Source organism: Trichoplusia ni, chromosome 3, assembly GCF_003590095.1.
Source record: "Trichoplusia ni isolate ovarian cell line Hi5 chromosome 3, tn1, whole genome shotgun sequence".
In the NCBI taxonomy this organism is placed as follows: domain Eukaryota; kingdom Metazoa; phylum Arthropoda; class Insecta; order Lepidoptera; family Noctuidae; genus Trichoplusia; species Trichoplusia ni.
In genome coordinates this window covers 10,794,692-10,820,989 of record NC_039480.1, presented here as the reverse complement: position 1 = coordinate 10,820,989, position 26,298 = coordinate 10,794,692, and the positions used below count along the sequence as shown (strand labels likewise).

The 26,298-nt window shown below is 38.1% G+C and overlaps 1 protein-coding gene across 2 annotated transcripts in view; it reads left to right on the top strand.

Annotated features, from left to right (window-relative positions):
- The window catches only part of LOC113491896, a 39,389-nt gene extending 17,914 nt beyond the window's left edge, over positions 1-21,475 (top strand). For both annotated transcript variants that reach the window (XM_026869103.1, XM_026869104.1), the window contains exon 6: positions 20,939-21,475. In XM_026869103.1, the coding sequence (XP_026724904.1) occupies positions 20,939-21,046 (108 nt within the window). In that variant the 3' untranslated portion in view covers positions 21,047-21,475. The remainder of the gene's footprint in view (positions 1-20,938) is intronic.
- The last annotated feature ends 4,823 nt before the right edge of the window (positions 21,476-26,298 follow it).

Below are 26,298 nucleotides of genomic sequence, written 5' to 3'. Positions count from 1 at the left end.
CGGGATATGCATAGATTGCGTAGCATGCGTGTTTCAGTAGTGTACGGTGTTACGGTGTAGTACGGTAAATGTTAATGTTCCTTATTAGTTCCGCCACATGCCGGCGCGGGCAGCGCGGCCACTCGGCTTCCACGCAACGGTCATGCTCGGTGACACCCAACTTCTGTTTGTTTCTATTTTTTTAATCTTGTTAAATTTGCGCTGTTACACGTTCCGTTTTTATAAGCGAAACCGTGAAATTGATGTGAATTTTTCGTAGTCTACTTGCAATTCTTTCTAGGTAGTTGACTTTGGTCTTCATCCGCTACTTCGCCTGCGTCTATGTCGATTTCAACGTAAAAAGTAGAATCTGGTTGGTAAATGTTATGTCTATATCATATTCTAATGCCAATTGGTCAAAATCGTTAGAGCTCTGAAGCGTATCTGTATACACTGAAATTCGGTTGAGAAGTATCCTCCCAGAACTGTAAGCCAGGAGTTAACCGTATTTAAAAAAAACATCTCAAAATGAACTTATGATTAAAGTAGAGACAGTCTAATTGGACACAGAACAAGCACCTCCTGAGCGACAATACCGACACGTAGCCCGCTCCGTTCCCACCACACTGTCTGACCGACCTGACCGTTAGTACCGCGCCGTGGTTGATGCTAACAAAGCAGGAAAACAACGATATTACTAAATTATAACTAATGTAATGGATTTATAAATACTGTTATAGAATTATTTTACTCAAGAATAAGAGATACATCAATAGGAAAGAAAATAATAAACAGCTCATACCAACTTCTTCAACATTTCTGTTTCACTTAATAGATTTATCAAGGTTTAAATATTTCGTTTATTTTTTATAATAAGCTGATATAAACTTGTGTAAAGTCGCGGAAATAATTCATAATGATGAACGAAATATGAACGGTAAAGTAAACCTATTGTTAAAAATCTTTTACGGTCAAGTAAATTTCATGCAGCTAACCCTTTCGAATCGTTAGCAATGGATCACGAAAATATACAATTACACAATTATATTCATTGCCATTTTGTAATAGCAAGATCACTGTAGTTACCTAGTCATGTGTTGAACATGAAAGGATTAGGCGCACTAATACATTAACTAAATGGTACAATGAGTATAATACCAAAAACACTCGGCATTTTAATGTTACGGTTCATTATTAGGTACCTTTTATATGTGACTCAAGTTGGATGCAATAAAAAGAGGCCTGCGCCTCTACACAAACTGTAAACAGCGTAAATAATGTGTACATCATGTAAAGTGGAGATGGTCGCGTAGAGCCCAATTGGTGGAATGACGCAGCTGATGCGTTCTGACAGTTATTGCTTACCAAATTGCGAATTTGTAAATATTAGTAAATCACAAGAATGGCGAAACACAAAGACGGACCCGGATCTAGGCCCTCTTACCTGCGGCTTCCGAAATCCGCGAACAAAAAACGTAAAATTGATTCAGTGGGACTGCACAAAAAGCTTTACTACATTGTGTCCCCTGTATTTAGCGATGCCGATCCGACTCGACAAATAAGGTTATATCGTTTGGAAAAAAATATGGATTATTGGTTTGAGAGCGTCCTATTGCTACCAAGTTGGACGTTAAGACATTATTTGTATAGGTTTGTTAACAATAGTGGAACTGGATCAATACGGTGGATGATTTTTAATTGACTATCGACCTGATTATCCGCGTTCTCGGAATATGGGTCAGTGTTAGACCGCATCTAGCAAGCAGGCGGGAATTGATGGCAGGATGTTGGTAATGAGACTTGGCAGTACTGGACTCGCAATTGAGATGACGAATCCTACGCAGTTACTCTTTGAATGATATCACTATCATTATATTATGTAACACTGGAAATGCATTCCTCGTCTTCTGGCAAATTACCAAGGGTTAATTTGACTTCAATTACAACAGAGCATTACGTTTTGGAATCGGACGACTAGCAAAATGGGTTTTGCCTTCCGGATATCCTCCAAGACTAACAGGACGGAATGTCTTGAACCCTAAGAGAAGTACTTCCCCGTTCTTTCCGACCCATCAAGTTGTGTCCTGGTCACATAATCTCAGCATGCATTACAAATAAAAGATTCGGCTTGTTTATCACAAAACAGAGGTTTTGTTACACTTGCCTTATGAACCTACTTCGTAAGACAAAAAAGAATTACTTTAAATAAAGTGCTGTATTGCATAATTGATTGATGATACAATAGAAAAATCTGAATTCTGAACTTTTTACAATACAATACAATTAGGTATAGAAATTCGGGTGTCATGAATTGTTAGTTACTTGTTAGCGCTGGGATCTGTAGCCAACATGAACCTAATAAACAAAATTCTTGAAACATGAGTCTACAGGAAGCGAATGATGATGCTCATCAATGTTAATACTTGCACAGTTAAGACAAAAAGAAACCGTCGTTCGTCGGTGTCGAGCAGTTGCGATCGGCGAGTGGCGCGTGCGCATGCGACAATGAGGAAATGCTTCGGATATCCCGGCTGACGACATGCGATGCACACAGAATGTACACACTGCGATAAATACATGTCAAAACATGTTCATGAACATAGTTCCAATTTTCGCACGGAATATTATAAACAATCTTTAAATTAGTACCTAGCTTTTACCATATTACGTTCTATTTTTTAAACACATGTACATAAAGCTAGTTAGGTACAATGTGTAACCTCTTCCAATTGCGGTACAAAACACCTTACAACAACAATTACACAACGCATATAGAGAACCAAAGGAATGCCATCGTAGTTTTGAAGTAACCCCACAATATATAGTAGGAATAAATGTGGAAACAAGTCTTGTAGGTTTAATTAATAAATGGACGCTAATGTAAATTGAAATTTGTCGAAGAGTAAACGTAATAGTTACAGCTTCTGTCCTATTTGCATTTGTTGTGTTTCCTGGATTGCGTGCATCGACCCGACTCGAACTAAAATGAATATTTAAAGCGAGCAAATATATTTTTTGTATGTGATTAAAAAAATGATAGGTTTTATGCTAGTCTACAAACCGAAGCTAATTTGAATTTAATCAATTTTATATTAATATATCAAATTAAATTTAAACGACAGACGCTTAACTGTGCTTGTAATGCAGTAACGTTCCATTTTGTAAACCAAATTATTTAGTCACTAGAACTTAAATACCGAAACTAATTTTGTGCCGTTGTTTTTACTTGGTTTAGTAACTTTATATCGGCTTAAGTAAACCGTATTGAATTTGGATAAGACAGTGATTTAGCACTTAAAGTAAATTCTACTTAAATTTGCTGTAAATGGTCTAAAAATTGTGCTCGTAGCGTACCCGTGCGGCCGTTTGTTTTTGTTTTAGATCATTATCAGTAAGATTCTTGTTTGTGAAGTCTAGCAAAACAGCCATATTATTCGACGTATTCATCAACCTATTGTCCAAAAAATATAGCAATAGGAATGTTACAACAATTAGTATAGACTTAACGCTGTATTAGATACTACGTCTTACTGCAAAAAGAAACAAGTGCTATGAAATACACCTACCGACTAACTATAAAAAATAATCTCAGATTTTAAGCTAAAATAACTTCACACTCAATTTAATCGAGATGAAACACCATCTAAATTAGTAATCCCTAATTTGCCAAAGGAACTTTTTTCTCAGGTGCGAAATCGATACCTAAGATGATACGATCTCGGCTATCAAATTATATCGAGTAATTGTGGTCTTTATGCCGGCAGCGTCGCGTCGGCGCCACAAACATTCACATTATAAAACATAGACCTGTCAAAATTATTTACCAACTTTTATGACCATTCGATTTTGTATGGGAACGTTAGATGTTTAATGTTAGATCGTTCTTTGTAATGCCTTTATTGGTTTCTGTCCTTGACGGTTGACGTAAGTGAGAAAGTGACGATGTGGGGAATTGTGTTGCACGCTATGACGTCCACCGTGAAGTTATTACTTGGGTACCGATTACAACCACTTCTTTATTGTTTTTGTACATACTAAGAATTTCGTTGACGTTGAATTAAAAGGTCATACTTTATAAATTCGATGTTAAGAAACCCGCATCCAGAAGTTTTGTATTCGTAGATCGTCGAGCAATTGAAAAAGGAAGCTGTATTAACATTTGACCTTCTACCTCATCTGTGGCGTTATTGAAAGTGGTCGAGATCGGGCGCCGGTGTTTTTATTAGTTAATGAGGCAATCCCGCGGCGACCCGCCTCAATCAATTGAATGATTGCCAGCAGTAGTCATAGCTACGTCGTACGACACACACCGCCGACCCTACTACGATAACTCACTTTTTAGTACTCATTTATAAACATGTTGTGTTATGACTTCTGCCTAAAAGAACGACAAGATTTGGCAATGGTTTCTATTATCATTTTTAACAAAATCTGATCGAGTTTCATTCACATATAATCAGAAGTATAGAAATATTGTAAAGAAACCATCTCTAAAATGTTACAAGTGAAATCTTTTCGAGTTGAATGTTAGACCAATAGTAGAGATTCACGTAGTCTTTGAGTACAATCTGTAATTACAGTAATAAATCGCAAATAAAAGTATTCAATCACAGTCTTACAAAGATTTTCAATACGTAAACAAATGAAAAGTAATGTTTGCTTTCCTTCCATTGCAATAATCTTTTTTTTAAGATTTTATGTTAAAAAAATGACGTAAATCATCGGAAGTCCAACAAAACCTAAATATTTAGAAAAAAGGGTATCAAAGCGGGTATGCACAGTTTAGTAAATAACAAAACAACAAATTGAATTTTTTCCCAACAAATTCCGTGGGTAACAAAGCGCCACTTTTCCGCGTTTTTTAAAGTGCAGTTTTCAGTCAGGCACTTCGGCGGCCCACGTGAACTAGCCCAATTAACTCGCTGAGTTTAATTAACGGATTAGTGAGAGCGGATTAGATGCTTCGCGCTCGTAACTGCTGAGAATCACGGCGGGTGTCGCCATTATATAGAAATGCAATGTAAACTAAAGTGGATTGTGCTCGTAATAAAACTGATTCAATTATTTTCTACTATCTCTCTCAATTATTTAAGGCTTGGGTTCTGTAGTTGTGTGAACAGTTTTGTTGGTTTACGAGGCTCATCTCTCGTTTGTAGGTGATGGATTTAACATTTTAATGATCTTTGTGACTATACTTAAAATGTCACCGTAGATCTATAGTTCAGTTACATTAACTGTAAAAGAATTAAGCTTAGTTAACTATTTTTTATCGAGTCCACTGTCTTCGGGTTGTTTGTGTTTTGTCCGCCCCACAGCTGGGTATTCTGCATCCGCACTGTGTAACGGAGTGATCGGTCATGATCGATGTGGACTAGATCCACGGCACCTATATCCGATCGTGCGTATCACACAATTAGGGCGAGTGTAATCAGACATTCAAATATCATGTAGAAATCGTGTGTCAATCAGAAAACAATAATGAATGTATCTTACTGTACTAGCGTGTATAACTTTCTTGATGAATACAAAACCTAAATTAAAAAATTAGAAAAAATGACAACGAAACAATTTTTCATACACTGACTATAAGATTCTAAAATAAAGCTCTAACTTAAAACTTACGATTTAACTTTGATATTATCGATCATTATTCCCAATCTCAGATCTAATAAAGATCGGCAATCATCAAGGGTTGCGTCAGATGAGTCAGTTCTCATAGAAATCAAACACAAAATATTGACGAGTCCCGGCTCGGGGCACTCGAACTTTTCCCATAAACTTTGAAAAGCAGTCGTCCACACGTCGCCGTTGCCGTATTTGTTGGGAGCGGCAAACTGGCAGTGCAAACAACTGGTGGTCAAATCCCTTAAGTAGGCAGCGGGTCAATATTTTTGTTAATAATTTAGTGTGCGTTGATTCCCACGGGCCGTGGAAACGTAAGAGTGGGCTCGCTTACAGATCACACCCTCTCGTAACTAGGATCGATGTTTGAACAGTGTTCGGTGACCTTACGACATCATTTATCTACTCGGCTCCGTTCCAATTTGAATATCAAGCGCTCGCTTCGAACTGCGTATTAGATGCTCTCAATTATATTACCTTTCCATTTGACAATGGACACATTAACAAGTTTTAAGCATTAATCATCGATTCAATATCATATTACAAAGTGTAATGTTTGACAACTTTTGTTTGAAAAAATCCTGTAATTTGATTCAATAAAGCAATTTAAATTTAAAATTATAATTAAAATGAATGATGACGGTGAAGACTGTTTATATTTAGTTTTTCATCTCATCTCAGTATTCATAAAATGGATGCAAGAAGTTGGTCAATGAACAAATTAACAATACGTAGCTCAAACAAAAGATAATTAAGACGTGATGCAATAAAAGCGTTTGCTAATATGACTGGGAACAAAGGCGAGCCGAAAAACTGCAAATCGGATAAGCAACGACGTCAAACTTTCATAGAATCGCAACAAGATAAAGTGTCAATTAGCCAGCCGGCTCGGTAAAAACATCGTAATGTTATATTGTGTTCTGTACCATCACACGCGTTCAAGGCATAATTTAGTGATGTAATTTACGAATGTGACGTTATTATTTATCGCCCGATCTGTGAAAGGCCAAGAAATCTGTATGTACTAATCAGGCTCTCATTGGTTTACCAAATACTGACAAACCTACTGATAACATTAGGTTGATCAAAGTTACAGAATCCGGAATTTAAAGTGTCATTTGACACTTGGACACAACAAATTCTGTAAAATAATTAAGAATGTTTATAATTAATCATTCAACTTCTTCCAGCCCGGATTAAAACTTAGTCATTCCTGATTCATAAAACGTTCCAAATGACGGTAACGTGTGCTGTATAGGTATCTAAAAAGTTGTTCATTAGCAATTGTTTCGTGTGACTCAATTTTAATACCCATGAACGGCTGAATAGCTTCGAATAAAAAAAAAAGTTAATGTGACCATTCGGCCGTGACTATACAAAGCTAGCAAGTGCAAGGCAAATAGATTTAGATCACCTTGACATTTTGATACAAGAACTAAAGATTCTAAAAAGATAATGCTAAGTCTGCCTTTTAAATATTAATTAACCATAAAAAGTAGCGAAGCATATGTATGTGTTGTTTGAAAATAGTTTAATAACTAGGCATATTCTCAAGCTTTATGCTCGCCTAATGAAAGGGAAAAATAGTTCAGCAGAAATGGGAACTCGGTGTGAAGTAGCAAGGCGCCGAGCACGTGGTGTAAATTGCAAATACCACACACTGTATGTAGCTTTCCGACTAACCATTGTCGGTTTTCCCACACTTTGTTATATAACGAGCATACCTTCGACCATACTTCACTTTAAATACAAACCATGCGTAATTACTGAATTATTTCACTCCCTACGCGATTATGCAAATCTTCCGCCAACATGTACCAATTAAGTGTCAAAGTGACTGTTGACGGAATAAGTAATCTGACTAAACGGATTTACTTGCATAAATACATAATTCATTGTAATCAATACGCCTCCTTGTCTTAATTTTACTGGTAACTGAGCTTGTCTCAACCGATCGATCCTTCCTGATAATTCCACTTTGAGAAACCTTCTAATTAAACCATTGAATACACGAACAACAAAATGCGAATTAATTTATATAAACTTATCTTTGTCTAAACGACTCCTCATAAATATGATAACTAAAAAATACATACGTGTATTATACAAGAACACATAAATATGGATTAAGTATACAGATTGCATGCTAATATAGCGTGTTGTAATTGCATACTGGAAATAGGGAATCGTGTTAAGTGCATTGTTCAGCGTTGATGTAACATTTTAAGCACAAATTGATGCAAGGCTACTTTTGTTTGAGTGCGAAATGTAGAGCACTAATATGAGAACAGCAAACATCTGCTGGTTTCTCAAACTGCTTGTATTGTAAGGTGTTTGCCACTTAGTGATCGGGCAGTTCATTGTAATTCTACAGCTCTACATCTAATAGGTAGAGCAAATATGACAACATTTTTCTTAAATTGCTTAGCGCCTTTAAATACTTTGGTTGTATTTAAGTAAAGACTAGTATCATTTTTAAGTCTTAGGTGTGTATAAAACTGATTTGTTGTTATTATAATTTGCAGTATTTTAAGCCAGTCTAAACCAATAAGGACGGATTTTTTACATTAAAAACTTCGTAAGAAATTATATGTTTGAGATGACAAAATACAAAAACATTTGCGTGACAAGAACAGAATTTAATAAACCCGTAGTAAATCTTTATGTAACCATGGTAACATTTACACCAATAGCATGATCCTATCCAATTTAATAACTTGCTTAAAGAACATACTAAGGTGTTGAGAACAGGTTCACAATTTACACGGTCTCCTAGTTTAAGTGGGAATCAGCTGGTCACATGTCATGTGCACCGTTATGGGAACAAGTCCTTGTGTGGACTCGCCGCCGTATTTAGCCTAAAGCAGGTGGGACGCCGATTTGCGTAGATCGTTTGTAAACTAGTGAATGTGAGTTTAGATACCAATTGAACTTCTTGCTTTGGTACAGTCGGCAGAGAAGCTGGATAACAAAATACGAAAGACGATTACCAAAGTGCCAGTATTTTTCGCTGGCAGCAACTCATTGAAAACAAATTTCTTATTCTAAAAATGTATAAAAATAGATAGCGTACTTTTCGACCATTTTCTTTTATTTACCAAAATTATGATAACCAAACAATACTTCTGAGTATTATTTACAAAAAAACATTGAAAACGGTAGACAATGCGGTAACTGTGATAATGATTTCCGTATATGACATATATTATGTACACACGGCTGGTGTTACGGATGCTCTCGACAGGCCGACCGGTCGCGCGACGCTTGACAAAGGGCGCGACGCACCAAAACAATAACAATGTGGACAGCGGCGCGTGCGCAGCCTACACAAGTCCAACAAATTGTTTCACACTACCGCTCACACGCTGATTTGAACTTCAATGAAAATCACGGTGACTTCTATGACCTAGGTCCTCTATTAGGTTTAGTTCTTACTTGCAAATTAGACTACTCACTTAGAAGTGGTGTGTAAATTTGACAAGTCTAGAACAGTACTCTCAGTATTGCAGAATTAGTTGTAAAGAGATGCCGCTCTGTAAAACGTAATGCGCCTATTATAGCTTTCCATAATAGCTTTCCCAGCTGTAACTGTACCTACTGTTTTAAGAAGAAGATCCCAAAAATGAACAGAAATAAGCAATGAAGACTGAAACCTAAATGTTCAAAAAAGAAAGAGTTAACATCTTGTCTCTACCGACTATTTTTTTTCTCATCATTCAACTAGCTTTAGAATTATATATTTAGATATATGCTTTTCATGATAATTCCCTCCTTGAATAGCATAATCAATACTCTCTAGGCGAGATCTGATCCTTATTCTACAGACAGTAATAACGAAAGGACTGCGTCACCAAATTATTTGGAATAACCCTTGATTTAGTCCTGTATTTTTATCTTATAAATAGCGAGGCCACCACACAGGTAGGTACTGTCTATATAGAAAGGCCACGTTGTTTGTCAAGACTCGGAGACAGACAGCCAGGCTAGACACAACAGGGTCGTAGATTTCTGTAATGGTATCCGATTACTATTAAAACTTGTAGAATATTCTTACTGTTTTTGCCAACACTCACCGAAGTACGCGTTATTTTTAAAATAGTGCTATGTAGGCAGGGTTGCCATCTCTAAAATAAATGATTTACATCTTTTACTTAATGAGCCTGGAACCACGGTCACGTCAACATTTCTTTTTTAAAACCTGCTGCTATATGTGACATATAAGTATAACTCTTAATCTGTCTGACACGACCTTGCGATTAATGGTGATAGCCATAATAAATTCAATAAGAAAACATACCTATGACCTCGGTTAACCCATATACCGTACGACAATAGCAAAATAAATCGGGTTTTCCTTTCCAAATGAGTCAGTGACACAGATTGGTAAGTTCCATTGGTTAGAGTTGATTTTCTGTTCGCAATGAATCACGGTGGAGGTTGGGACCGCACCGGCCCGCATACCGGAAGGCCTGCCGGACATGAATGACGTCGGCGATGCGCCGCGCCGCCCGCTGTAGGTGTATAGTGCCGCAATGCACCTGTACCAAAGACTAAGCTGCAGATACGATCTAAGTACCTAATGCACTGATTTTATTTATACTCTTTTGCTTTTAATTTAAAAAGCTTGAAAAAAAAACAAAAAGAAAAACAACACCAAAGTTATTTTTTCAAATTTTGGATCGCCATCACGCCATTAGAGTTTTACTACCTCGATTTTGCTATCACGTCTACAATACAAGTATGTCATATTTAAATATGGACCCACCAACGAAGGTCATATTCAAATTAATATTCACACAAGTACATAATGACGTTAGAACAATGAACTGACATTTCCGCAATAAACAGACGTGTCTATAAATCTTAAGGTTTACTCTATGGCATCGATATCGTTTAACGAATTGAAAAGGCAACCGGTCGTCGGTCGTACGTGACCAAACTACGCGATACGCGGATAGTGGGCAAAGAATGAATTCATTCATTACTATACGCCAAGTACAATGACATCGGTCCATACAGATTTTTTGCTCCAACTTTATTAGGTAAGTGCTTCTAATTACGATCAAGGTAACAATTAGCGTTATAAATAACTGTTGCAACTAAATTAAGGATAGTTTTTGTACCTCAAGAAGATACACTGTTTCATTTATTTTTTTAGAAACAGTTTGTAATTTAAGTCTTTACCATAATCCTTAATTAGTTCCGGTAATACTTTCGTCAAAAAAAAATATGTTACATTTTAGCTTTTGTTTACATTTCACAAGCTCATATAATAGAACAATGAGCGCAGTAAACGAAACGTAACGGGTGTCCCGGTGTTTAGTGTTTACAATGGATACAGAACGTGAGAATTTTGTTCTAAACCAACATTATCCCGGGACTGAGGTGCCCTACGTGCCGGTACAAAGACAGCACACGACAGACGAAATTTTTACATTTTATTGAGTAGGCGGCCGACACAAAAGGTGTCATAAACAATGAATATCTATTGGCTAGTGTACGACATTAAGCCGTACGACTTACATAAACTCACGTCATTATTTTTGGGTGAAATAAAGCAATTGTTGTTTCAGTAGAACTCGTGGGAAACACCTTTTTTTGGGCTTAACTTCCCAATGATACTTCCTGTCTAAAGAAAGAGTAAATCGGTGTAAGCTTTTTTCAAAGATCGTGACGATTGTGTTTTACTTGTAGGACAATAAAAAATACAAATATCCTATGATTTGAACTGATGGGACACCTTGAAACTGACCGAATAAAATCCTTATGTTGAACATTCCGTTGACATTCTTGAGGTCACAAAAAAGTTTGTAATACATTTTAAAAAGTGACGAGTGATACTGGCCATAGACAGTAAAAAAAATATTATTATTCGTATTCTACTTTTAAACACACGTTTATTTTCTAATCACCAGTAATCGTATAACGGATTGGCGATGGCAGCGCTTGGTCGTCGCGCCGGCAATCGGTACTCACATTATGATCGATGGTGGGCCGCATCCGGCGGACACGCGCGAACTTCCGGCCCTATTGTCCTTAACCCTCCTTATTAAACATATTTACCTCGCAATGAGCCCTCTAAGTGCATCCCGTACTATATGAGCTTCCCGGCATTGTAATGAGGTGCGTCACCATACCCACTGTTGTATGATCCGCAACAGAAGTCGGATAAAATAAAAAAAGATTTTCTAAACAACCAATCAATATCTTGCCGTTCGAATACTTTTGATATTATAAAAATACAAAAAATAGGTTCGAGGAGCAGTACACTTACTTGAAAAAAACCTAAACACCAGTTCCTACTTGACATGAAAATACCGGCACTTTATAATCGGATTGTTTTATCCAAAACTCCTGTTGCTGACCGTAAGTGAAGCACTTAGTATCTTATTATTAATTAATGTCATTCATTGGCAATCAGTTTTGCTTCTATGCAATAGGTCGAATTTCATCTTTTGTTCTACTAGATGTGTGTGACTTGACAGCTTTTTCAAGAGAAATTACTGTTTGCTGGTCCATCTTCAGGGTTTATGATTCAGCTGAGGTTTTTTGTTGTTTTTGTTTGAAAATATTTTTCGTCTTTTGTCGTATTACGTATTACTATTATAAGTTTTACTAGCAATATTCTTTTGGCACGAGAAAGGGGAGGCCTATGCCCAGCAGTGGGAGGATAAAGGCTGTGGATGAAGATGATGAAACAGATAAAATTGTGAAATATGGAATATCATTAGTTTTTATTTAACACGTCGTGTTTCACAAATTAATCTGTTATGTATTTTGCTTATCCATGATAACATATTTTGTAAACAACTGCTTAAATGTATTATTCAAATATGTTTTAAATGTTACTTAAAAATCAAGCAATTCAATAAAAAAATCGACATGAAAAGGGAAGTCCGATAAATGCTAATTGGCCCTTAACAACTGCTTAAACGGTCGTTAAAAGAATTTAATCACGGTCATAAGCGATCGGGTAATACAGAATAGGGGGCTTTCCACTGCTATTCAAAGTGAGACTATAGCAATTGTGGAACAGAGACGGCGCTCTACCCCGTGTAGAGTTCCATCTCACTTACAAAACTACAAGTCTCCCCTGTCCCCAAATGTAATCCATGTCTCTCCATTTAACTAATATATACGTAAATGTGTTTTGTAAATTTAACGTAGAACATAATTTGGTCCGGTCTTTTAAGTAATTATATAGTACGTACACCTATTACTTATGTCGTTATGTTATATATTAAACATTATAATTTGTTTAATTTGTTTTCCGTCCCGCTGTTTAAAAAAGTATCGGTTATTTAATATCGTGTAATTTGATTTCTTTGACCATTTTGAGCAGAATTTTAATTAGACTTTCATAGACGTACGCTAGAATATTTCATCATCATCAGCCTATCGCAGTCCACTGCTGGACATAGGCCTCTCCAAGTGCACGCCACTGAGATCGATTTTCGGCTTCTCGCATCCAGCTCCTGCCAGCCGTCTTGCGCAAGTCATCACTCCACCGTGCCTGAGGACGTCCTACACTACGTTTGCCGAGGCGTGGTCTCCACTCCAGAACTCGTTTACCCCAACGGTTATCGGTTCTTCGGCTAATATGGCCAGCCCACTGCCACTTCAGCTTGCTGATTCGGTGGGCTATGTCGATGACCTTGGTTCTCTGACGGATTACCTCATTTCTGATGCGATCCCTCAGAGAAATGCCGAGCATAGCCCTTTCCATAGCCCGCTGAGCGACTTTAAACTTGTGAACCAGCCGTACCGACAGTGTCCACGTTTCGGCTCCATAAGTCATGACAGGTAGGACGCACTGATTGAAGACTTTTGTCTTTAGGCACTGTGGGATCGACGATGTTAGGACTCGACGTAACTTCCCAAATGCAGCCCAACCCAACTGAATTCTCCTATTCACCTCGTCCTCAAAGTTGTTTCTACCTAACTGCAATGTCTGCCCGAGGTATACATATTTCTGAACAACTTCGAGAACGGCGCCGTGTATCGCAATCGGTTCCGGTAGAACATGTTCATTGAACATGACCTTGGTTTTGTCCAAGTTCATCCGTAGGCCGATGCGTAGAGAAGATTCAGCCAGGCCGTTCAGCATCTGTTGTAGGTCCTGCAGCGTTTCCGCCATGATGACGACATCGTCAGCAAATCGCAAGTGAGAGATGTGTTCGCCATTGATGTTGATGCCGCGTCCTTTCCAGTTCAGCGTCTTGAACATATCCTCCATTGCATTAGTGAACAATTTCGGGGAAATAACATCCCCTTGTCTCACTCCTCGATGCAACGGTATGGGCCTTGTTTGCTGATTCTGTACTTGGACGGACATTGTAGCGGCTTCGTAAAGACATCTCATCACTTGGATGTATCGCCAATCTACTTGACAACGCTGCAGGGACTCCAGAACAGACCAGATTTCCACCGAGTCAAAGGCCTTCTCATAGTCCACAAATGCTAGACACAGGGGCTGATTATACTCTTCGGTCTTCTGTATAATCTGCCGCACTGTGTGGATGTGGTCTATGGTGCCGTATCCGCTCCGAAACCCGGCCTGCTCCGGCGGTTGGAATTCGTCGAGTCTTCGCGCAAGTCGGTTCGTGATCACTCTTGAGAACAGCTTATAGACGTGGCTTAGGAGGGAAATGGGTCGATAGTTCTTCAGCTGGGTTTTGTCTCCCTTTTTGAAGAACAGGACGACAACACTCCTACTCCACGCCTCTGGAGTTCTCCCTTCAAACAGGACGGCATTGAAAAGCTTTTGGAGCTCCCCTAGTAAGGGGTTTCCTCCTGCTTTTAATAACTCTGTTGTAATGCCATCCTCGCCAGGGGCTTTTCCATTTTTGAGCTGTCTCAGAGCGATCTCGATTTCGCCACTGCTGACTTCTGGCAGGTCTTCGGTGAAATGGCGTGTTAATGTGGCTCTGGAATCCTCATTTCCGGGATCAGGTCGAGTGGCATGCGATGCGTATAACCGGCCATAGAAATTTTCCACTTCCGAAAGGACTGCCGGCACCGAAGAAACGACTTCTCCACTTGTTGTGGTCAGCTTCGTCAAGTGGCTTCTTCCAAGAGATTGTACGAACACCTTTGACCCCCGATTCAGCTCAATTGCTCTTTCAATGTCTAGAGTATTGGAGCACCGGAGGTCGCGTCGTACGTGCTTGTTGATCTCTTGGTTTAGAGCCCGCTTAGCTGATGAAGTGACAGGCGGGTTTTCACGTCGTTTCTTCATAAGCCCTAATGTCTCTTCCGAAAGCTTTGATTTCTTGCCCTTACGCTGCATGTTACAGAATCTCGAACCTTCCTCCCTGAGGATCCGAACCACATACTCGTGGTTCTGGTTAACGTCTGTTGTGGTTTCCACGGCGGCAAATCGGTTCTCCAAATTTGACTGGAACGTTTCAGATCCTGTCATGGTTTGGAGCAGTGTTGGTCGGAGCCTGGCCTTCATCAGACGGAAACGTTCGGCCTTGAAGTTGATATTCAGAGAGCCTCGGACAAGTCGGTGATCGCTCCCGGTATTAAACCTATTGATCACGGAGACGTCTCTGAATATGTGCTTCTTGTTCGTCATGATGAAGTCAATCTCATTTTTAGTCATAGTGTCGGGGCTTTGCCACGTCCACTTCCTTTGAGGCTGCTTTTTGAAAAAGGAGTTCATCAAAAAGAGCCCCTCGCGTTCGAGGAAGTTGACGAGCATTTGCCCCCTATGATTCCTGCTTCCAAATCCATGGGATCCTACTGCTGATTCGCCGCAAATCTGTACTCCCACTTTAGCGTTAAAGTCCCCCATGACAACGGTGTAATGGGTCTTTGTAGTGAAGTGGAGGGCCCTTGATATATCATCAAACATATCCTCCACTTCATCGTCTGAATGTGTCGAGGTCGGTGCGTACACTTGCACGACCTTAAGGCTATACCTGTCGGTGAGCTTTATGATAAGGTACGCTACCCTGTTCGACACACTAGACACCTCCACAACGTTATCAGCTAGGGACTTATTAACCAGAAACCCAACGCCACCTTGAGATTGTTGGTCTCCCTCTCGGAAGTACATTAGGTGACCTGATTCGAGGGTTATGGTGTCCTCCCCCTCTCTTCGAACTTCACATAACCCTAATATGTGCCACCTAATCTTCCCAAGTTCCACCTCGAGTTGCGCCAGATGCGAGTCAAGCCGTAGCGTGCGGCCGTTGTACGTCGCTAGAGTCAGATTTATTTGGTGGCCTCCCGTAACCCGGAGATTCTTCGCACCCCCTGTCCCGCCGTAACCACGGTCGCCACCGTGACCGGGAATAGCGGGACTGCCGGGAACTAGGGGCCGTGGCTTTTGTGTGCTGCCCATAGAGGTATTTAGCCTACTGCTATCACGCTGGCCAGACGGGTTGATAGAGGGTTTTTTTCCGAGTTTTCCTTCTCTCGCACTGGTGTTCGGTGCATTTTGACTCCATTAGTCGACTTCTACGACACCCACTGGAAGAAGGGGTAGCGACATATGTATTCTTAAGCCGTCGCTACACGGCCAAATATTTGGATAGAATATTTGTTAACTGCGAAATACAAAGTTCGCAGCGGTTGTTTGCAATCGCGTAGTGAGTTCTTTTTGTAATACTTTATATGTGTGTTTATAAAACTAGAAGCCACGGACGAGATTTGTGCTTTATACTTTATCAGTTAACGCAACGAAGTCGGAAATATAGCTTTACAATCTTTTTACTCTACAGAGAAAAAAACCTGATCGAGTGCCTTTTATCGTAAATTTAATTACTCGCTGCTATTAAAAATAAGTACCGTACTGGGCCCGGTTTATAATTATAAATATGGTATGAATATATTGAACTAGTTCGTACAAGTCACCCCTCGGGCCTAGGGGTGGTGCCGACGACGGCAGGTGCCAGCGCGCACGTGCACCGCAGCTTTGACTACTCCGGCGCCAGCGCACAAGGATTAACAATATACATATATGATTTGACTTACCAACCAACCACACGTGGTATATAGGAACTAGGAAGGAATGTTTAGAAATATTTGTAAAGAAATGCACATTATTCCATACGAATGAATTGGGGTCAGTTGCTCTATAAAACAAACTTAAACTCTACAAACCACATACTGTGGTTCATTGTTATGATTTGATTACTTGTAAAATACTTATTCATATTCATAAATTTATTTGCATTCCATTTAAGTTATTTTTTTTTTATCTGCATATCAGTGACACGAAATTGGACAGGGATTTACGAAGGTTTTAGTTTTGCCACTTCAACGTTAGACCTATCAGTAATTCAGTAACTTCGAGATATTTATGCACGGAAAATTGGTGTATAATGAGATCCTATATCTTTGTCATTATTATTTACAGTATTGCTAACAGTTATAGATTGTGATAATGACCACGGGTACGATTACCATTCGTGACAAATATTGTTATGAAATAGGCTCAACTAATGAGAAGATATACGTTATTGTGCATACATTGTTGCCTTAAATAGGGCACGCTAATGTGGCGAGTTAACAGGTATTATGTCCTTATACGAAAGAATGCAGTTTGCACCTCACAAAGATAGCATCAATTTAAACTCTACATAACTTTCTTTAAAGTAGTTTTTAATACAATATCGTACAGGTAGAGTTTCTGTAAATTTAAAACGAAATAAAATATGAAGGTCTGGACAGTTCAGCTGATTACAATAATTACAGAATAAGTGCACTATATATTCGAGGCAAAAAAATTGCGGTTTACATTTTACTGTCCACCTGCCGAAAACATGACGCTATTTAAAGCTCCGATAGCAATGTTGGAATATAATAGTGTAGCCGGTCATTACTGGAATTACGACGCACCACACAATTCAAATTAACGCTCGTGCCGGCTCTAAATGTCTTCTGTGTTATTGTTGGACTAAGGCTGAGTTCACATATGCTACATACAAAATTGTTCGTCAATCACTAGAATGTTTTCCGAATACATTGCCCATGGCGCCTTACAAAGAAAAGTCATATAGGTACTTAGTAGATTTTATAATCCTTAGTAATATTATAAATGTGAAAGTAACTCTGTCTGTCTGTCTGTCTGTCTGTTACGCTTTCACGTCTAAACCACTGAACTGTTTTTAATGAAATTTGGTGCAGAGATAGAGTCGACGCGGGCGAAGCCGCGGGCGGAAAGCTAGTTACTTAGTATAAACGAGGTTAGCTATTCCAACATTAAATTTAATGTGTACAAATGCCGCTGTCCTAAAAGAGACTTGCTATGATCACTCTACATCAATTAAAAAAATAAAATTCTTTTAGTTTCTATGTTCTCAAATGCCTGCACTGGTATTTCATATTTAAAACTCAAGAAACGAACTCAACAACGAAGTTCCTAATATGACTTTTAATCACCTATGTGCAAGGATCGCTGATAGTAGTGTTAATTTCTAAAAGAGATTTTTCTGGATACTTCAAAAGGCAGTACAAATGTAGACGCATCTTAAAGTCACGGTAGTGGAGCAACTAGTCCGCTACTAGACAATGAGCGCTGACAATGGCGGCAAGTCACCGTGGAGTAAGTAGCATGTTGCCACAGTGTCACTCGACACTGCAGCTCAAACCTGTCCTACTCCATACACCTCCGCAGCGTGCCGCGGCAACACGGTGTTGTCAAAACAATATACTTAGTAGATAGTTACTATGCCATTCATAGTAATTGGAGATGTTATGTAACTTTTTGCTTAGAGGAAATGACTGAAAAATCCTTTCGTCAACTTCTTGCAATTTCTCCCGGCTTTGCGCTTATAGATGACGGTTAAAGCTTCAACGGTTACACGGTACTTCTGTAACGCAGTTAGATAGAAGTAGCCTCTTTGTTAATCCAAAGTTTCAGCTACCTCCATACCAAATTTCATCTAAATTAAAGAGGTAACAAACATCCATACATATAAAAACACACTCATGTTTCGCCATTGGAATATTGATGACCCTGGCCATCCAATTATGTTAAGGTATTTTATCCTTGACCATACCTAAAACACGATCATGTTTGTTGAAATGTATGCTACTCGCTAATAATCATACCAAGAACTTCTTTTAACACTAATTTTCGAGTCATAAACTAACATTGATGAGGCAATTTCATTTTCTCTGAAATTGAGCGATATTCATTCGCTTATACAAGTTGTCATAATTGAATTAGCAACTTCAAGTAATTCCCGCAACTGTAAAGATCAATATCTAATAGAAATATTTAGCCAATACCCTTTATAAAGGATATTAGGGTACCCTTTATACTTATATATATAAAAGCTTTGAGTGCACACGAACTTACATTGCCCATTATTGTTACCCACACGTTAGCAACAACAAAAACACTGGATTACCACTCCCCTAATTGCGGTGAATGAGTCCACATGCCGTATGGCAACGGCAGCGGCATGTCAATTCATGTCCACCCTTAGGACACTTAACTTAAAGACCGCGCAAGTACAATCGGCCGGAAACGGAAGGCGCGCGTTTCGCGATCTCTCGGCGAAATTCGGGCGGCAGCTGCGCGTGCGCCGCCCGCCATACCAGCTGCTATCTAATAGGTCATTTCCGTTTTGTTAACCGTACTGTACTGACATCCAAGTGCAATGAGGCTAGAATAATTACTCAATAAAATGAGATTGAATTCTAAGCCTATTGTGGTTACCGACCGCAAAAACAAAGAGACGAATTTAAGTATTGGCCGTCAACTAGAATAACCAGATTTGTATATTTTAATGAACATTTACCAAAATTCGTTAAACGACATATAACCACAGTCTCAGTTAAAATTAGATCATGTATTTATGAAATAAAAAATGCAAAGCGTCCTCTTTATTTTTAGCTGCTGGGAAGATACCAACAGCTTCCGTCAATTTATCACCTGGATTAGAAAAAATGATCTCAAGGGACAGTTGATTGCATAGGGAATGAAGGGGCAAAAAACTGTTTATAATTTTTTGTCAAGACAGCCGTGTCGCGTGCTTAAAAATAAACTTTGATAAAAAATGTTCATGGCTGTTATATTAATTTATATTTGATTGTTTTCAGTCGAAACGGAACCATACACAGATGTTCCACCCGTCATGTTTCGTTCCTTTTCCAAAATAGTCTCGTTAGAAAAAACTACAACTTTTTTTGTTCGATGACAAATATGTCTTGTAGACATCAAGTGTTATTAATTCCGCGCCTTTGCTACAAAAGGAAATTTAATAATGTTCCAAGATTTATCCTCCTACTCCTGACATCAACAGGAAGTATCACTAACGCGAGCTAGACATTAAGTGGTTTCCTTCTAGTGAAGTTCAGTTTGCTGCGTTTTAATTAGCACTTAACCTGATTTCTGGTCATTGTGTGGACTCTTAAAATTTTCATTGCGTTTTAAAAAGTTTTGTAATTATGCTCCTTTTAAACTAGTAATAAAAACCGGGTGGGATGTTTTACGTACATTTAAATGTTTTTAGTATCGATCGAAGCCGCAAGTAGCCCCGCCGACAGTTTTTATGCTGAATCACTTGAAGTTAACCCCTCGGCAGCGAAGTGCATATGTCAGTAAAAAGTAATTCGATTACGGTCGGAGCGTCTTTCCATCTGTCGAGACTCGTACCCCTCGGGCCTCGGTCGCGGGCCGCAAAAAGCCACGCGCCCAAATACCTTCTTCCGCCAACCTGCTTCCGCTGCTCAAACATTGCTGGAGCTGTTAATTGTTCATATCAGCTTTCTTAAATGCATCTGTTCCTTTGCTTTCGACATAATCTGCACTATTCCGACTTCCATTTTAAAATAATAATATTCTAGTAGAGAGCATAATCTTATCAAAGCTTTAAACATCCACGCACTAATTAAAGAAAAGTTCTCCGTGTAAAATAATCAAAGAGAATGGTGAATGGTATAGACAGACAGCCAGGCGATACTTAAAGTAAACCTTTTTATCTACGAATGAGAAACAGAAAAAAGGTAGCAAATAAAAACTACACTTTATTTACGGATGTTACATATCGATAACACTGTTTTTGAGTGAAAACATCCGAAAAACCTGGTAATGTGTACATCTGGTAGCCGGCGTTGAAATATCGCCTCGTCGAGATACCGCGCCCGTAACTAACTGCACTGATATGTTGATGTTATTTTTATCTAAACACACTCATCGTAACTCTTAAATATGTTTACATCGTAGTAAACATAAATGAAAGTGTATCATGCGGCTTTATTAACTGCGTTGTCGCACGTGTTCATAATTTATCATAATTTGATAACCAATAAAATATAATTAATTATTGTTTTTTATTGTGACTCAATAACAACTGTCAAATTTCCTTTGTTGCAGGTATGTACGCATCTCCAATTCGCACGGCAAGTAAAGGCAAACATTAATTACAGGGAAGCACCGTGTAATCTTATTACGTTTGTAACAAACTGTGTAAAACGAGATTAGGTACTTAACGCTTTTAGCGGCGTGATCCATTGTGTTCCTGTGTAATCCTATTGTCCCGGGCTAGCGCCTGGCGAAACCGCCTTATCTCACTTATCTTGTTCACGGTAGCAGGAATAACAGATTAGGTAATCTATTCACTTGCATCGTTATCTCCTGTTGCATCGCGTGCCCGATGTTTGTCCCCTAATTTGTGAGGGATGGTATACATTTACGATAGAAAAACTTTATCGAGTTTATAGAAGCACCCCTTATCAGTGATCTTGTGAATTCAATACTATTATTTTCGCTGTTTGTGTTGAGAAATGTAAAAGGTTTTTGTGTCTCTTATTGCTCAACGGGACCTTAGACATTTTTCTATTTTTTTTTCAGAAGTTAGGTTTATTAAATCAGGACCTATAGTAATTCCAGGTCGCCTAAGAGTAAGAAATCTTTTTCCTTATTCCTGAATATGCTTTTTATTGAAAAACAGACTTCTGTAAAGAACTACAAAATAGTAATTTGACGAGTTACATAGGATGGACATATGTACGGATGTACCTGCCTAACTAAAGACTACCAAACCACAACGTGTCAGACAACAATACTTGATCCGAATCTTATGAATATTATAACCAGAAAATGTGTTCGTACCGATTATGACAGTGGCGACCTAACAAAGCCAATCCATCAGTATTTGGGTGAAATCTCCAACATCTGTTAGGCAAGGTGTTTTTACTTACACAGTAACCATTCAATTATTTGCCACACGTGGCTCGAATATGAACACGTACGGTTTTTTGCAGCTTTGGTAAAAGTATTTAGAAATAAAACTGGATATTTAGCCTTTTATCTTAGTGTTTTATAATTAATTATTTATTTTTTCCTTTCTTATACAACCAAGAAGGAATAATTAATTTTGTTTATGCTGAATCACTGAATTCCACGTTTATCTTTGTTCACTTGTGCTCTATCAAAACTATTCTAAATCTCATCGACAGCTAGAGAACAAATCAGACATAGTTGCATAGTTCACGAAAAAAATGATTATAACTATTGACTGTTTACGTTTAACATCACTTTTACATTCATAGTATGTTTACATCCCTACTCTACATGGGCCAAAGTGGGGCATTAGCCGGCTGTTAATGTATTTTTTGTAAGACATGTGCTACTGGCACTGCTAATTTACCAATAGTAAAGGTGTTCGTGCACCCACGCCGACCCGCCACACACTGATTTAACATGTGCTGACGGTACAACACCCATTTGTTACAAACATTTGCTAAACCTTTGAGTTTCATTTGATTGATATTTCACTCTGCCTTAAATTATGTTAGAAAAAGTTTAGGGGTTGAATGAAGTCAAACTTCATTAGAGAAAGCACAACTGGTTTGTAAAATTTTGCCTTAAAATTAAACTTTCATTAAATAAATTCTGAACTTATTTAAACTCTGTATAAAATGATATTTTGAAATTTAAACGATAGCCTAGTAAATATACAAAGTCTTTATTGACACACACACTTTCTAAATGTCCATCTAAACAATGTAATAATCTCATCACATCAGCTTTTAACGTCTCCCGTGGCGTCGATAATGTCGGCAGTATCGTAAAATTCGCTAAGTTGTACAACACTTACGGTAAACCCCATGACGCAGCGGTCGTAAATACCGCAGCCCCGTAATACCTGGCTAGGGGAAGCTTGCAAGTTTTATTACGAAAAACAATTCGCGAATTGAATTCAACCAGGGATCAAGGGGGAAGCGAATTTCATTAGAAACAGTATATACTAGATTTATTTATTCTTAACGTTAAGTCTTGGCACAAGCTACTGTTATTGAGGTGGCCTTATCCTTCTAGAAAAACTTTAAAATGTGGTTCTGTCTTTCGTATTTTTATTTAGGAAATGATACATCTGTTTTTAAATTTTCGATTTTGATTTCAAGAAAATGATAATTTTTTAATTACTTCATCGTTTTAGTTCGGTAACATTATTTAAAAATGCAACCGTGTGCCTTCTTCACGTTCCAAAACGAATACTAATTAAACAATTTCTCAAAAGTTCTTTGAAGTAAATACATAGTTACCATTGAAAAACTTAATTACACATTTATGAAGATAATCTTCAAGTAAAATTACAGGTCATTGTGTTAATAAAGACACAAGTGGGAACTAAATGTATTTTTAAAGTTCCGCAGCGGAAATGTTATTCTGATTCGAATAATTGCTACTGATGCTTGCATTGCTTTTGATGATTACACGGTATACGTAATCGGGCCCAAATCGCTTCAAATTTCTGTAGCACAATAGCACTGGACACAATTACTCTGTGTAATTGCATTTAATTGCTCGTGTCGCATTCATATTGGACATTTCGAAAAATGAGTATTATATTAGAATTAAACCCCCATTTCCCAGCCCAGTTACGAGGTCACTCGTATCATACAATACGTTTGTACAATATTCGCATGAATTGCTTAATGATCTTGGCATAAAATGTAAGTTCAACGATTATAATAACAAAAGGTCATTATTTGAATGAACTTGTTCCAAATTGGAGTCCAGATCCGAAACTTTTGTTGCTACAAAACTCCTCTCACTTAGAAAATACGATTATTGTATGGTGAAGTAAGTCGATAGTTTTGGGACAAAAAAACAGGCCGGCGCCAAGAAGCCTGACACGTCTCACAACATAGATCATTCTCGCGTCCTAGATAGAAAGTAGATAAAACGTATTTATGGAACAATATGGCGTATTCACAGACTAACGACACATATTCTGAGGCACCGTTAACATAACTTATTTTTACGATGTTTCCTATAGCTTGCGAGTTTGCATAACAACTCATTTCCCAAAAATATAGCTGTACCATTGTTCTTAACCCTTATTTGCCGTCTTGTAAACTATCCCGATTACACCGAGTATGTTTTATGCATGAGATGAGAACAAATGGTAAATATATTCTGGCGGTGGTCAGAAGCCAAGTTTGTTTATTAACAAAAATAAAGGCTAGCGCTGTAGCAATCAAACATGAATTACTCAGACGCAGTGGCGCCGCGCTGTAAGGCCTGCCATCATCACTATGTAAATGTTATCTTGTTATCATATTTTTTGTTCCTTTGTGGCGATGATCGTTGATATAAATTCGACGATAACCGCCTCTCGCTGTTGTTAGTGCCATTTCTTTGATTTCATGATTGTTTTCATATGAAGTTATAAAAACTGCATGTGATTCTACATTTTTGGAGCCAGATTTTGTTATTTGTACTTAGAAAATACCAAATACGTTGATGCGCGAAAGCTTCCTATTCAAGTGGAAATCCGAGACTTTTTTCAAACCACCTAACATATATGGACACTAAAATATTAGAAACAACTTAAACCATTAAGAAAAAAAACCTTCAAATCGTTAGCGGTCGAAGTTTGAAGTGGTGGCATGAAACCCGTCAAAAGCGGAAGACGTTAGTCGCGACGGCGGGCGGCAGCAACCCCTGCCTTCGACTCGAATTTATTGCAATCCGATATACGCTTCGCATGTCTGGCCGAGGGGGAAACGAATCCAGGGGGCTACCACAACCTCTCAGACTAAGACTATTGCAGTTGTGTAAGCGGGATGGCGCATTACTTTATCGGTTAGCAATATAAGTATCTCGCTTCCTCAGCCTTTGAGAATACCCCCTGAACTTTACCATCGACTACTTTTTTTACTAATACGATGTCGATCCGTGATTTTTCCGCCTTCAGTAGTTTTCCTTAAATGGGGTAGATTGGCTTTTGTTAAACTGTCACATTTTGTTTTTATTTATGGTCGTCGTGACTAGGAATAATGGCTTGTAAAGAGGGGTTTATATCGACCACGTTATAGTTACTGACCTTATTGTAGAGTTATTATTTCGTAATGTTAAGTTACTTTCTTGTGGTGGACTGAATTTTCAGTACAGAAAATCTTTAAGTTTAACTTCGATTTAAAACATTCTATGATAAAATATTTTACTCGTGTTGCCCAAGAAATAAGTTTTCATCGTACCAACGATTCAAACATAAGTAAGAAAAGCTCAAGGTATTTTATAAAAAATATAACTTTACTCTAACACGAACGTGTACATTTCAAGTCACATCAGACCCAAATTGAATTATATTTTCATGAGTTTCATATTAGAAATGGCGTCATGAACTCATGACCTGAAATAAGGTCTTGCATGTTTGGAAACGATTGCTTTATTACTCGTCATATTTTTCCCTCGGACGAAATATAATGTACAGGGAAAATGAGAAAAACGCGTGTCGGGCGCGGTCAATGCCTCGCGCCTTCTAGACCTAATGTGTTGATAAATAACTTTATGTTGTTGGTTTTATTTTCTAGAAAAAAACGAGGGTTACAAAATAGGAATATACATTTCAAGGCTGTGATTAAAAATAATTAACTTCATGATAAAGAAACCTATAAACGGAACTTTATTTAATTAATATAAATATTGAAAGCAGCCGTTTATTCAAGCCTAATCCTACAAGTGAGACTCCATAATTCCTGTTTTAATTTCCTCTTGCAAATGGATAGAGGACCACACAGCCGCAAATATACCGAACACAGATTTTTATCACTTTTCAATTTCCACGTAAATGTATAATTAGAATAATTTATGTAATTCGTGTATAATCTGAATGGGTTCTGGTGTTACGACTACTTAATTGCTATGGTGGTCACATAAATATTGAGGATAAGCGATAGAAGGGAAGTCGACTTGATTAGTTATGCGGGCTCCCTGTATTACCACATAAACATAAAACGCGTAATGAGTATAACAAAACAAATTAATGCTGAACTTCTTTATTACACCCTGTATAGTGTGCACGAATTGTGCGTTCGTCTTAAAATAAATAAACGGCTGTGATTATTAGCACGAAGGTAATAATCAGAGGTTTATATGTATGTATTTATTATGGTTATGAAACGTAAGTGTAGTTTTAAATTAGTTTATTATTTTTCTTCTTCAAATACTGTTGCCTATTTTGTACACTATGCAATGCAATAAATGAAGGTACTACAAACTACAAAGAATGCTTTTTATACTTGTGCTGTAATCTCTACGTGTTTCGGTACCTCGAGTAGGTACTTACACAAAAGGGTACTGCAGGATATGATTTCAGCTAGAAATTATGGTATTAGGGAATTCTGAAACTTACGTATATTTTTTATAATACTCATTACATATTTCATTAACAATTGAGGATACATCACTGAAAGGCTGAGCTTGTAAATGTTTGAAATAAG